Raw genomic sequence first — 15,883 nt, 5'->3', positions numbered from 1 at the left:
GAAATTCTTATAAATACAAGAAAATGAGGCTTAAAAATTATAGCATCATATTCCTCAATCTTTAAGCAACATCAGTTGTAAAATGCACTTTGATTTAATAATTTCAAGGAAAAAAAAACCCTGTAGTTTGTTTCAATTAATTGTAAGCTATAACCATATTTCAAAAATATTAAAATATAAAGTAATATGCCTCAGAAACTAGGCATATGTCAGCCAATATTGGCACACAAAACACTTTTCATGTATATGATCAATCTTAAACCTATTCCTGCAACAGCTTTGATAAGTCAGTATTATTCTCTCCATTTTTTAGAAGAAGTGACTGAGGATCAGGGATATTAAATTAAGAAGGAGTATTGCTAGAAAAAGACAGATCAGAAAGTCAGAGTGGGAAACCAAAGTTTTATTTAGTATTTGCTAACCATGTAAGAACATACTATATAAAAATAAAGTCCATGAATATTTCAACCAAAGTGGGGAAAAATGTTGAGTTAGGACCAATATACATCACAGGTCAAAAATGTCAAGCTAGTATATTAAGAAAGCTCTTAAAGCTAGATGGACAATTTATAAAGTCTTTGAAATATACTTTGTAATAAAAGTATCTCTCAGTATATTAAAGAAGCAAAATACTAAATACATTCATTCATTCATCCATCTGTTCACTTACTTGTAACACAATTACCAAGATTTATTTAAACATATTTGTTGGTAGATTAAACTAAAATTTGAAAGAGATGCAGAAAGATTATTAAATCAATGATTGGAAAAGATTTTATCTGTCAGTGTTTATAAATAATTACCACTTAAATTTCTGCAAATGCAAACTGTTAACTTATTTCAATTTTGCAAAGCCAAATGAAGGATGAGATCTATTAAAATCACAAGCACTAACTTTTCATGCCAAAGAACATAGCTCAACCTTCCCTTCCCCACTTGGGGTAAGCATCTACTTACATTAACTTGAAGCATTCTATTTAATTTTGTTTAAATAGGCATGCAGGCAATAAATACGCAGCAGTTAAAAATTCTCCTAAAAACTTGGGACTCTGAGTAGCTTAAAATAAAACAATTGCATAAAGTAATAGAATGTCATAATTTAGTTTATAACTTTTTATGTTAACTAATATCAAACATAACTGTCAATTTATATTAATATATACAAGAAAAAAGTATTGTATTTTTCTCCTATCTGTAAGCAATTTATAACATTAATCATTCAAATATTCTTTTATACGAAAATTGGTATGTACTCATTGCTATGTAGCAAAAGTCATTACAAAATAGTTTATCAAAGTGATGATAAAATCGGGAGCAACTTTTACAGCAGTCTCACAAGCATTATTTTAACATAGGTGAGTAAATTTCATTCTGTCAAATCTTACTATGCATGAGTTATGAAGCACTGTGCAAAGCCATGCTAAGTGGATAGAAGGATGGCTACTTACCAACAGGGCGAGCTGTAGACATTACAATGGTGTGGTGAGAACATAAAAAAGAAATTAAAAAAAAGAAAGAAAAAGAAAATTATCAGAATGCATGATGTGTAATGTTACATTTAAGTATGGACAATAGAGTGATTTCTAGTCTCATAATTCAAGTATGAACAAGATGTCTGAGCTTGATAAAACTGAAAGTTATAAATACAATTCTAAAAATAATAATTATTTTGACTCTCAGGATTGACTATAAGCAATCTGAGAGATATATTAGGTGAAGTCTTATTATCATCACTTACTATAGTTATTATTTCAAAGATCTTGAGTGAACGGCCTTGTGTTACTCCGAAGTTAAGAACCTGATGAATATAACTATTCAAGTCACAGACTAGCAAATGTCATGTCAATAGAAGAAGGCCTCGCTGTCTGATTTAAATAGCAATTGGATTTTAAGCATGGTTAGTCAGAACCATTACGAGGACTACAGAAAAGCCCCTGACGCTGCTTTTCAGTCAGTAATAAGTTAAGATCACATCACTTTTCATCCGTGGACAGCGTGGATGAAAATATAACAAATAGGTTGGAACATCCTTAGAGATTTCAACTCAGTAGCTCCCTAACCACTGTTAAGCTTTTTTCTTCTTTTGGCAGAGGGCAGGAAACAATGACTGACAAGTTGATTCTTGTTCGCCCTGAGAATGGCTTTCAAACTGCTGCTTCAACAAATTATCATTTTTTTATTATACCATAACTTTCAATCACTAAAATCAGTAGTAATAGGTTGCCCCTGTTATTAATGCACAGAAATGATGAGAGATACTCGTAGGCTTAATAATACTTTCTTTTAAAACAATAATGCAAAATCAGTTTAGGTAGTAAACCAATAAAACTGTTTGCATAAAAGCAAAAGCAATAGACAAATATTATAAAACATGTAGTTCCATCATCCAAATGAAGAAAAAATATGTTTAGTAGTATTTGAAACTTCATCAAATCTTACATTCGAAATATGAATTTTTTCAACAAAGTGTCTCACCCATGTCCCAGTCCATATAGCTCTAGTGCATATATAATGTGACTCTAGAACGTATGAATAGTTTTGCGTTGATTACTGGGCATGGTGAGATAGATACAGCTATTGAAAATATATTTATTCTTATTCATCCATTCAACCAGTGCATCATAATACTAGCTTTGTGCAATCTCTAAAAATAATACTATCTAGTTGCCTCTATATGACTGTCATGGTCTTATAATATTATTCAAAATTAAAAGGGGGAAGATTAAGACAATAGAAAGAGAACAGCAATTGTAGCAGCAATATGAAAATTCTGGCTTAGTGAAACCCTATTGTATCTTACAGAATATGGTATGTTTGGTGTAGCAAGAGGAAAAGAGAAATATCTTACCCAAAGTACCAGAATTTCTTTTTTTTTGCAGAGGAGTGGGGGGCAGAACACAAGAATAACAACCAAAAAATGACAACAGACTAACATCATAAAGTTGTGCCTTATTCTAACTGATGAAATTTCTTTTAATTTTGCCAATGTCTACCAGAAAAAGAACTTTGTTTTTCATCTTTGAGATTGCACTTTTCAGCTTGCTACATCAAGCTCAATTTCAAACATGCTTCTTTTAGGAAAAAAAGGCATTTTGAGCCTATGATATTTTTTTTTTTTTTTTTTTTTTTTTTTTTTGTTGAGACAGCGTCTCACTTTGTTGCCAAGGCTAGAGTGAGTGCCGTGGCGTCTGCCTAGCTCACAGCAACCTCAGACTCCTCGGCTTAAGCGATCCTACTGCCTCAGCCTCCCGAGTAGCTGGGACTACAGGCATGTGCCACTATGCCCGGCTAATTTTTTCTATATAGATTTTTGGTTGTCCATATAATGTCTTTCTATTTTTAGTAGAGACGGGGTCTCGCTCAGGCTGGTCTCGAACTCCTGACCTTGAGCAATCCACCCGCCTCGGCCTCCCAGAGTGCTAGGATTACAGGCGTGAGCCACCGCGCCCGGCCGAGCCTATGATATTAAAGCGAGAAAAAAGAAGAAATCATGGTGAGAAATAATCACGTTTGAAATAAATAATTTACATTTCTATTTCACTTTAGTCTATTAATTTAAGGCTTTATTACCCTAGAAGTAAGATAGTTTTTCCATTGAGATCCTTCTATGGAAAGCCAATTAAACCATTGAAAAATGGGGGAAAATTTTGCTTATAAATATGCAGTTTTTGTTTATCATTTTTGACCCATTTTAAAAACTTCTATTAGATAATAAATTATTTGAGTAGAATGCAATTGCTAGGAGGTTTGTTGTGTACTAGCATTACTTCTTTCTAATTTTACATTTGCAAAGTCAGTAAAGGGGCCACTTGATGCCAAGCCTCATTTTACAGTCTTCCTTTTAACCACATTTTTAAAATGGAAAACAACTGAGTAGATATGTTTCAGATTTTGACAATAAAACTCCCTTACTTTTTCCTCAATTGGCTAATGTGAATATTATGATAAAATTTTAGCAGAAACATCATAATAAAACTTCTTATCTTTGCTACATAGCAACATTTCATCCTGAAAAACACCAGCAGGTGGATGTTTTCAGAATCAGCAAATTAAACTAAACTGTGTCCCTGCATTAAATGGATGAAAATGGACATGGCCTCTTGGGTCAATTGACCCTGTTCTAATAAAACAATCCAAAGAAAGACTGAATATTTCATTTATGTGCATAGAAAAATGTGCAGAGAAAAAAATAAGCCATAGATAATAATGTGTGTATTTTTTTTTCCCGTTAATCTCCTAGCATGAGAAATCCCAACTTCTTTTCCTAATGGTTAAAAAAAAATGTTTTTAAACAATGTTTTACTCCACATTATATTATGGAGATTTTTTCTTTAACCCAGTTTTTGAGGTTTCAGTCTTAGACAAGTGATAAATACGTATCACACAGAATAAACACCGTAATCCATCTACAAGATACAGATTAGGAAAGAGACCATTTAAGATTTGATGATTTCAAAAAATCCTACTAAGAACAAACAATGCTTTCTACTAGTTTTGTAAGTTAGCTTCAAACATTTATGCACGAAGAGCATGCTTTGGTAAATGAAATGTTAAACCTGAAACTTTCAACAAATTTTGAAAATAATTATCTGGGAAAAATCTTAAAGCAAACACAACACTTCAAGTCTCATTCATCCAAGCATTCAAGTATAAAAGGAACCCTGCTGCTTCTACAAACAAACAACTCCTCACATTTTCTCACCATTTGTTTAGTCAGCAAATATTTTTTGAATGAAACATTTCTTGGTGGGTTGTTTATTTTTTTTCCATTTACTTCAGAAAAAAATCCTACAAACTTTGGGGATAATTTAGTCAAGTGAATTGTTTTTGCAAAGGGCTGCTTCATTAAAAACAAATATATAAAATCACCTCAGAGCGTGAGGATTAAATAACGAGTGTTCATTGGCTTACAAGGGGTATCAAATTTTGATCTTATATAATCATTATATATATTTGATCCATATATGAGTTATCCCTTTATAATCTGTTAATTAATGAGTGAAAATGTTTTTAAGCAACTAGCTTGTCAATTTTGCCTAAATTTGTTTTGTATCTAAGTTTACCCTAGAATGTCTGGGGGAGCAAAAAACAGATTAAGTTGAATAGGAATGGAGCAATTGAGAAGTATGGAAAACACCAATATTTTTCCAGGTATCCACAGTGCCTGTTTCCTAATAGTTACCTGGAAGCAAGTGAGTTTTGTATGATTTGAAGCTCAAATCGTAAATCTGGCAAAAAAAAAAAAAAGCATTTTTTTGTACCAGATGGAAGACTAACCTGAGAATCCCTGACACATTTTTGCAATTCAAATTCCTTCAAATCTTCTTCCTAACTTTACGAAATCTTCTGGGAGCAAAGCAGCACAAGGTCAGAGGTATGACTACACAAGGTAAGATGTAACTGAGGCCTGGATGAAAGCATGCAGCCAATATCCTTATCATGAAGGATGAGAGGAGAAAGTACAGATATTAATAGTAGTGGAAGAAAAGATGTGTTTGCCTATCATTGCTTGAAGTTCTGTGAGTGTAGATGATGCTATGGGTAATGTCTATTTCATGAGAATAAGCGTAACTGTCTACTTGGTACTACTTGGTACCTTGGACTATGTAATTTACCTCATGTGATCAACATGTTCAACCAGGAAGACAGTTAGTTAATTCATTCAATTGCACTGTAGAGTTAAGTAATGCTTTCTTTCACTGATAAGCAATTTCCAGTAAGTCTATAAATGAACATTATTCCATGACTGAGAAAGTGCATGACACCCAGAAAGTGAAAGTTATTACAAGAGCGGCACTGACTATTTCAATTATTTAAGGCCAATGAACTTCACAAATCAGTCTCTAAATCAGATTATCTCAAGGCTGGAGAGCCTCTGTACTCATTTTTCACCTTTGGAAACATTGTTAGTTTTTTTTTTTCAGATTGCTTTTTTGAATGCTGACATAAAAAAAGAACTTCCAAACAGTACTTCAACAGTGACACATTGGTGAACAGAAAACAGAGTCTCTCTGCAACTAATGACATTTAAAAGCAGTAAATAGTTTAAATCAATGGAAATGTAAGAAATGTGTAAATGTTTTCTATTTTTAAGATTTGCTTTTAAGCCACATAAACTATTAGATTTAAACCATATAAGCTATTGTTTACTAAATAAGAATTAATCCTTTTTAAATTATCATCACTTGGAACCCAAATTTGGAAATAATTTTATTTCAATTAATGACGGAGAGGACACAAACTCTAGGCATTTTAATATAACAATAAAAGAGTGTAATCTATTATTTTGATGGTGAGTTCACTTATTAATTTGACCAAATAATTGTCTCCTGGTTCAATCATAGTGGATATCTTAAGTCTCTTACCTCGGACTGTGAGCGTAGCAGTGGCTTCCACTTTTCCAACTCGATTCTCAGCAATACACATGTAGGTGCCTTCATCTGTACTCATGGCCTTTTTAATCCTCAGTGTGTAATCATCTCTAATGTCATACCTGTGTAGAATATGAACGGGTTTTATTAAATAGTATTGGTTTTACAGATAATAACACTTACGTATTTATCTTTATTTTTCTCTTTTTATACTGTATTTTACCTAAACACACTCACACACATACACCATAATCAGCCACAAAGTACAATTACTTAGATTAAAAGTATTGCTAATAAAACCATTAATTTCACATCTGATCTCTAGCTGCTTATTAGTTTCCTATATTTTGCATGTGTGTATAACTCTTGCCACTTCAAAATTATGGCAGGCATCATTAGCACTTTGATCTTTCTTTGGTATCTCTTAACTATTAATAGTAAGGAAAATAGTATACATTTCAGTTTCTTGGTGAGTTACATTCCATCATTTTATAAATCACACTGTGTTCAATAATGTGTTTTTTAAGGTATATTGAATATAAATGAGCTGAAATATAATTGAAAAGAAAATCTTTCTCTTATTTGTTGGCAAATTGACAAAATGGACATTGGTTAAAAGAATTAAGAGGGGGTAACCATTTTTTTTTTAATTAGCAAAATTATCTCTTGAAACATCAACATGCCTTGGAGTGATTTTGAGAAATGCACATCCTCAGCTTTTTCACATGCATTTGTTGTCTCACTTCCATTTTATTAATGAGTAAACTAACAGATTTTTTCAGAAAAAATTCTAAAATTTTAACATCTACAAAATTACAATTTCACACACAAAATAATGAAGATACTATTTTTTCATGCTTCTCATATCTCATTTTTTTCTCTTGATTTTCACCAATGGTTTTTATTTTAAACACACATTTTTGCAAGTTTCTAATTGGGCACATTGTTCCTCTTCCCCATACATACCACAGTTATGTTTCCAAAATACTATTTCAATTGGTTCTGTTTTATCAAAACTAGTTGTGACTTTCTATGGTTATCAAGATGAAAACACACTTTTTAGGCTTGCATTTAAAATTGCCATATTTGGAAGTCTTTTACTTCTAGCTTTAGCTAACAGAATAATACAGCTTAATTTTATCAGAGACTAAGACACAGACTAATACTAGTTCTATTTTATAGACCTTGGCATGTCAAAAAGCAATGTCTTCATACCCATCATGCCAACTAAACTTAACTACACTCTGCCCTTTTATTAATCATAGTTACTCTTCTGTCTGCATGTTTTGCCTTAAAATTCTGTTTATTTACTATGTCATAAGACTTATTTATAACTCTTGTTTGAAGCCGTCCATTACTCTACTATAAAAATCTAATTACTCCCTCCTTGAAACTTATTGCTACCCTAATAATTCTACACTTACTGACATGTTGTTTTGTTCTCTATTTTGATGACGGCAGAGATTCTGTCTGCTTTACTCACTGCAATATCCATACTCCCAATCATAGGGCTTTTAACATCCAGTTGTACAACAAAGTGGATGAGAGCACAGGCTTAGGAGCAAAAGGGCCAGAGTTTTAATCATGGACTTAGCTTCTTTTTATGTTTATAAAGATGAGCAAGATGTTTAACTTCTCTGGGTCTCTATTTCCTCATTAGCAAAATAGTACTAAAAACAACAACAATCTCATAGAATGGGTACAGGCTTTAAAGGCGGTATCACATATAAAGTACTTAAAACTGGCACACAAAAAGCAAAATACAGGCTAGCTATTATTATTACATCTGCCAAGGGCTCAAGAAATATTAGTTGGATACGTGATTAATATCTTTTTCCTGATAACATAAAGGCCAACCAAATCTGAATGACCTCAAGACTGAAAATTTGCCATATTTACCTATTAGGGCTTTCTAATGGGCTACATTTACAGGTTAGGGCAAGTACGAGGCTAAGATGTATAAAAGGGTAACAACAGAGAAATATTCTCTCCTTAACTTTGTCAATAAAAATCATGGTAAAAATGATTTTGATGGTGGCTTCAGAAAAGTAACTGTGTAGATATTTAATGTCTAATAAAAATTATCTTTCCTACAGTTAGCCTATATTCTGCACGACATGGTTGGCAATAAAATATAAAAATTGAATAAAAACAATGTATTCTGTAGACATATCCAATTCATCTAAAAAAAATTGAAACTGACTACAATTTTGCTATTCGTTCTTGTTGTTTGACTTTCAGGGAGTCTCTTCATTTCTCTGTAACTGAGTTTTCTCAAAAGCTAAAGAGGGGTGATAAACATGATGGTCTATAAAGTCCTTTCTGGATCAGTATACATGCGAAACCATGATTCTAAGTTAATAAAGGATATCTATATTGTACGTTATTTCTGATTTGTCATTGAAGAAAAGAATTGTGTTACTTCAATTTAAAAAAAAAAAAGATTGCACATATTGCTCATAGCATCCTTAAAAAAATTCTGAATCAGGAACTATCATTTTATAGATGAGGAAACAGACAATCAAGTGAAATGACTTGCTCAAAGTCATTTTATTACTAAAGAAAAAAACAGGAATTCAAGCGTTCTCAACATGTTACTTTTCTTACTCTATCGGTAACTCTTCCCTATAGGGAAATGGTTTAATTTTTAAATGCTAACTTAAGATATATAAGACATATAACTACATAATTTTGATAGAAATATAGTTGCACATTCATCAAACATTTATTTCCATCTTTTGACAAAATTTTACTTAACATTAGAGAAATTTATTGTGTAGGTAATAGTAGGGTGGATAAATATAATGTGAACAATGTGAACACTATTTATCTCTTGCTTTAGTAAAAAAATGTTTATTTAAAAATGACAGAATATATAATATTTGAATCCCAAATAGGTATAAAATCTGACTATCTGAGACTTTTTATTGTTTTAAGGAGGGTGAAAACAAGAATAGAAATGGAAACACTATATTTTATCTCTTTTTAAGGTTTTTATAAGTTACAGATACCCTGATCAGTGATACAAGTAATTGATCATTCTATTCCATGATTGCAGTTTTTTTCCCATAGGAAAAATAAAAAATGAAGTGTTACTTAGGAGAAATAAAATGAATTAAATTTAGCAACTAAAAAGAAAGACATTACCTTTCAAAGATGTGTCAATATAAGCAAATAGTAAAGCTAATTTGTTTCTAAGTATAGAACATGTTTTCTGATATAGGTTATAAACTATATACAAAGGCAATGGTCTGGTGATACGGAGATTCTTGTTAGAATAGTTATAATTATAGAAAGTACATGCAATCAGGTACTAAGCCCATTCCCAGTGAGACAGGTATGCTTTGGAGTCAAAAGAGATTTGGGGTAATAATGCTTAATGATCTTACATATTATACTGTGCAGCATAGCTCATCTAAAGTAGTAGATGCTCATTTAGCATTGTCACATTTTAATTTCCCCTTGATGATCAGTGATGTTTGAGAAGATTATGATAAAGATATCATTATTTTATTCAAGAAATACTTAGGATATATCCCTTGCATGTCAAGCACTGCATCAAAAGTTGGGGATACATGCCTTTATAGGATTTAGAGCCCAGTAGAATGATTCTTAGCTGAAAGTAATGAGAATCACCCACATTAAGTAGTTCTATATCAGAACTACCTCTGATATTTTGTCCAGCTAACACATTTCCCAGAGCCATATCCTATATTTCTCCAATTAAAAATAAGTGCTACAATACACTAGTCCTGTTGTGTCCCATAATACAGAGTTGTAATTTAAAAACAAACAAAAACAGACTTTGAGGACTCTCAGTTATTAGAATGCTCAGAATCTCTCAAATTCTCATTTCTCACTGGATCTTTGCCTGAGAAAAGACTGCAAGTATTATCAGCAATTTATATTATGGATTTATATCAAATACATTGAAAAAGCGATTGAATCTTCAGGCCGAAAGAAAGCTTTACAATGTCACTTCTGCATCCATGCATCAACAATTAAATCCTGCCTGCAACTCGCAACTAACCAGTCTTCCAGTTATTCCTATGATGAATGGCCAATTCCACCTTTGAACATCTCTGACTATTAGAAGGTCTTCTATGTATGATAACTCAAAACATTTCTTCCAAAAGGTTTTATTAGTAGTACTAATAGTACTACTCTTCATGTCTCTTGCGAGATAGATTTTGAATTTTGTATGAATAACCTCATCTTCAAGCCAACTATTCCTAACGATAGTAACCCATATGCATATACAGTAGTCTCACCTTATCCACAGGGGATATATTCCAAGCCCCCAGTGGATGCCTGAAACCACGGATAGTACTGAACATTATATACACTACATGAGACAGTCAATCTGATGATTGAGAGGACTACTAACTGGCTAATAGTTGGGCAGCATCCACTGTGTGTACATGCTGGAGAAAGGGATGTTTCACATACCAGGTGGGATGGAGCAAGACAGTGCAAGCTTTTATCTTGTTACTCAGAATAATGCACAATATAAAACTTATGGATGTTTTATTTCTAGAATTTTCCATGTAATATTTTTGGACTGTGGTTGACCAAGAGTAATTGAAACCACGGAAAACAAAACTACAGATAAGAGGGGACCACTGTAATAGCAATTATGTAATCTAAGGGTTTTAAGGAAAATTAAGAGCAACCTTAAAAATTCACTGATTGACAAACATAAATTTGATTATGTCAATCCACTTCTTGAATTACCCAATAGCTTCGTATTTTGTCCCTTAGAATAAGTCTATTTCTTTATGATCTTCAAAGATTTAGATAATCTGATCCTTGCCTACCTCTAAAACTTCATGTTCACCCTGTTCCAACCACAGAGCTCTTCTTTTCCTTGCTCAAAATAAGCACCCAGTTGCCACTGTGTCGTGGTACTACTCATGCAAATTCATGGAATGCTCTTCCCCTACATTACCATTGCTGACCTTTTTTGATTTTTAGGATATCTCAAATAGCAGTCCCTTAAAGATGTGTTCCCTGCCTAAACAATGTAACTTAATTAACTCTCCGTCCACCATTCCAGTTACTCTTTAGAATTACTTTACTTTCTTTGTATTCTTTGCTTTCATGTTAGAGAGCCTTGCTCTCTCACCAGGGTGTGATCATAGTTCACTGCAGCCTCAAACTCCTGACCTTGAGCAATCCTCCTGCCTCAGCCTCCCAAGTAGCTGGACTACCATGGCACACCACCATGCTTGGCTAATTTTTCTATTCTTTGTAGAGACGGGGGTCTCGATTTTGCTCAGGCTGGTCTCAAACTCCTGGCCTCAAGCAATCCTCCTGCCTTGACCTCCCAAAGTGCTGGGATTACAGGAGTGAGCCACCTGGCCTGGCTCCTTCATGTTTCTGTTGTTACTTTTAATACATTTTATTTTCTTCAAAGCACATATGTTTACTATGCTTTTGTTTGTTTTTTGTTGTCTTCCTTTCCAAGAGCATGTATGCTCCTTGAGAACAAGAACCGGTTCTCTCTTTTGCTGAAGTACATACCCCAGGCCTTAACAAAACAGCACCTGAGATCTTGGCGGTGCTTAATGAATGTTTATCAAATGAATCACAATACACCAACAAATGCTTGAAATTTCTAGTTCATTTATAGCATGGTTACCAATAAAACAATTACATGCAGAACCAAAAGATTAACTAATTTGAAATATATCAATCTATTAGATCAAGAAGCATTGTAATGTTGTTAGGTTTATACACCAGCAATTAACTCTGACATGTACATTAAATTGATAACAACATAATACTGCGATGGAAGAACTTGGAATATTTAATACATAGATGCTACTAGCTACATGGAGATAGAGTTAAAATAAAGCAGTTGACAAATCTGGAGCAGCAATCTACACATTTGGTTTACATATCATCACTAATAAATTACCCTCTGTAAATTAGTAACATGAACCAATAAATATTCTCTCTCCCTCCGCCAAAATAAGTAAAATAATTCTATCAGAATGCCTGAAATAAATGTGAAGACTAAGGGAGAGTAAAGTCAGCTTTGTGTTTTGTTCCATGCTTTCAAATAATATTATTTCATTATTTTAGCAGTTAGGATGGTATCAAGTGACATGTCTTATAAAAACAAAATAATGACAATAAAAGTACATGTGCATAGAGTTCTCAAATATACTCCTTCATATAAATGAAACAATTCCAGTAGATAAGGAGGAAAGTTACTATTTCTTCCATTCTAAAAATTATAAAATTAAGGTTTGTAAAATTCAACCTGAAATAAAACCATATAGCTCGTTCTTATATTTGTATAAAAACTGGTATAGCAATAATTGGGACATTATGTTCAACCTTATTCCTTATTTCTTAAGAAAGGAATTACAGACACAAAAATTGGAAAGGTGAAGTATATTGAACTCTTCATGTGTAAAAGTAATAATTTCAAAGAACATTATTTAATTTTAGAAACCCAAGAAGAATATGAATGAGTGAACATGGACATATTCAGCAAATCCAAAAATATTAGTATTAAAGGAGAACATTTGAAGCTTAAACAAAATACCTCTAGAATTATAAAAAAGACTATTTCATTATATAAGAAAATATATGGAAATTGTTTATTCTAAAAAACTAACAGATCATAAATTCTGATACATAGTAAAAAACAGAAAAATTATTGAGCCTAGTCTAATGTCCTAATTTTAATATTAGAAAATAGCACTTTGTTATTCAGTGTCCTAGTCTTCATGATTAGCAAAATTTTAGACCATAGTGGAATCCAGGCCGCCTGGCACAGTCTTCATCAACCACATTACAAAGATTATAGCTTTTTACCAAGAGACAATATAAAAATTCAATTTTTAAAAATCATGACCTATTAATCCATAAAAGGAAATTAAATTAAGCAGCTGATATACTACCAAAATGGAAGCTGCTCCCCAGAATTTTTTTAATAGGTTCAAATAATAAACAGTCAATATCACAGTTAAGCATTTAATGACTGTGTTGTTATTGGAATTCAGGCTTCATGGTCTGGATACAGAAGTTTACCTTAGTTACTATAAATCTGTGGTTGCATGTATGTGAGAGAGAGAGAAAGAGAGGGAGAGAGAGAGAGTCTGCGTGTGTGTGTGTGTGTGTGTATGTCGGCCCAGTAATATTTTTAAATTATTGGAATAATTGACGCCATTTAAAATTTTGACATTGTTACATACAAACTTGGATTTTCAAGTCAAGGTCTATCTTACTCCAAAGTACAAGCTTTTTCTGCTTTGTCACACAGCCTACACAACAAGCCTAATAAACTGTACACCATACAACTGGAGAAAGTATTGTTCCTTGCAACACCACTGAACCCCTGTGCCCATCTCTAGGCTGAACCCTGACAGTACCCATCACCCAGAAGACTCAAGCTCTTTATGATACCTTTATAAATATGCACAGGAAAAGGTGTCTCAGTTCAGAGAAATGATAGGCCTATAATTGTGACCAGATTAGCTCTTATCTGCCAAAGCTAAAGAAATACAAGGACTGATTTTATATAAATTATATCTAACTTCAAAACCTAGAAAGTAAATATTTGGCTCATTATTAATTTCATATTTAGACAATCTGAAGCAAAACATGACAAAGTTCTTTTCCCAAGGCCACACATGGAGGCAGTTATAGTTGGGGGGGAAAATTCTGTTAAGTATCTACTACCAGTCTGCTTTCTCTAATAGGTCATGTTTTCCCTGAAACAATAATTTACATCCTAAAGCTACATATTTGACAAGCAATCAGGTATCAAATATTTCCACAGGTCCAATAAATGTGGCTTCATTTCTTCTATTTCTTTCTGGGTAAATTGATACGTGTTTAATAATAATCTCATTGATGTTTTACATCATTACATTGGATAATCGGGAAAATATTCATTTTTTCCTTGAAGGCAAATATTGACAGGGTATGAAAAGTTAGAAATAATAGTTTCTTACATGTAAAGAGATCTTTATAGTGCACAACAGGGTTTAACATATGATTCTACACAATAACTAATGTAACAAAATGCCTATTTCCAAACACAATTTTACAGAAAAGGATGCTGAGAGAAAGCTGAGATAGCTGTCTCAAGTTATATAGGGACTAGAACGCTTTATAAGTACATTTATTTGTCTAATAAAGAGCAACACACCCCTTCCATTTGCTGTGTGTGTTTATTGCTCTGTATGTGTATGCATTGGCCGAGTGTGTATTTATGTATCAGTGACTTTGTGTTCAGTTTCAAAAACTCCAGAACTTAACTTTCTCAATATATTTCTCAATATTTTTCTCAATATTACTCTAAAACCAACTGTAACTCTAGGAGGTTCATAAATGTTGTTCCTATGTACATACTTTAACATTATTCTCTTATTAAACAATCAAAGGTACTTACATTTTCCCAATTGCCTTTATCTTACTCTAAATACTCCAGAATAAAATTTAAGTAACTAGAGCATACCTTGGCATAAAACAGCTAGTTCATAACATGACATAATATTATCTATGATCAACACATAGGAGTTATTGTTGACTTTAATTAACACCAAGAAAGAAAGAAGCAGATGAAAAAACATTACTGATGAGGAAATTCTAATAGAAATTGGGTTATTTTCATTGTGAAATCTGCCAGTCTTGGACTTATATAAATGCAGCCATTGTTGCCAGGTTTGATTAATGACAGTTGTACAATCGTGCGCCGACAGTCCCTACCATAGAGATACCTTATTTTTTCTGATATGAAACATTGCTGAAAAAATGCAACCCAATCAGATTTGGCCCCTGGACAACATGTGCTATCATCACTGTACCGTGAATTGAGATTGATTGGTAACCAGCTGTGACAAAGTGGGAAAAGAAGCTCTGTGTTTTTGCAGGGTTTCTCCCAAGGAAAAAAAAAAACAACAACAAAAAACTGAAAACTGAATTGTGTCAAAACCATTACCATCTGTTCAGCTAAATAATAAAACAAAATTTATTTATTTTTATACTTAAAAGCAACAGTTTGTATGTAAAATTCTATTTGTGTGTGATCTTTGATGAATAATCTTAAAATTGCTTCAAAATAAAAATATTATTATTCTCTTTTTAAGAAACAAAGTACTACATTCTAGAATAATTTCCAAATTTAAATAAAGTAATCTATTTTATTTCTTCCTCATAAACAAACCTGCTCTCATACCCAGTGGAAAGTTTTCCTATAAATCTAAATTTACTTTGAAAATATCAAACAAACCATGAAAACTGACAAAATTTTATAACATAACCATATTTCATTCATTACTCATGCTTTGAAACTCTCATGCACCTTAAGCCTCTAGGGTAGGAACTTCTCATGATTTTCTGGCTTTTACAAATAAAATTTAGATAATTTAGGGACTCCTAAGCCTCCCTATAGTCTATAATGACTATAGAATTTGGAAGGAGAAAAAAATGAAGAAATATAAACTTAAATTTTTATTGCAAACTGGAATTTCACCATGCTCATTTCAAGCCTG

General features: G+C 32.5%; 1 protein-coding gene across 24 annotated transcripts in view; it reads right to left on the bottom strand.

The window, feature by feature from the left end:
- The window catches only part of ROBO2 (roundabout guidance receptor 2), a 1,642,423-nt gene that overhangs the window by 127,642 nt on the left and 1,498,898 nt on the right, over nt 1-15,883 (bottom strand). For 16 of the 24 annotated variants that reach the window (XM_069475019.1, XM_069475028.1, XM_069475029.1 and 13 more), the window contains 2 exons: nt 6,366-6,493; nt 1,449-1,460 (listed from right to left, as the gene is read on the bottom strand). In XM_069475019.1, coding sequence (XP_069331120.1) covers nt 1,449-1,460; nt 6,366-6,493 — 140 coding nt within the window. The remainder of the gene's footprint in view (nt 1-1,448; nt 1,461-6,365; nt 6,494-15,883) is intronic. The other 8 variants (XM_069475036.1, XM_069475018.1, XM_069475027.1 and 5 more) reach the window with 1 other exon arrangement.

The sequence above is a fragment of the Eulemur rufifrons genome, chromosome 7, assembly GCF_041146395.1.
Source record: "Eulemur rufifrons isolate Redbay chromosome 7, OSU_ERuf_1, whole genome shotgun sequence".
NCBI lineage: Eukaryota > Metazoa > Chordata > Mammalia > Primates > Lemuridae > Eulemur > Eulemur rufifrons.
Note: the sequence above shows the minus strand (reverse complement) of the source record. Positions and strands in the feature narration are given on the sequence as shown.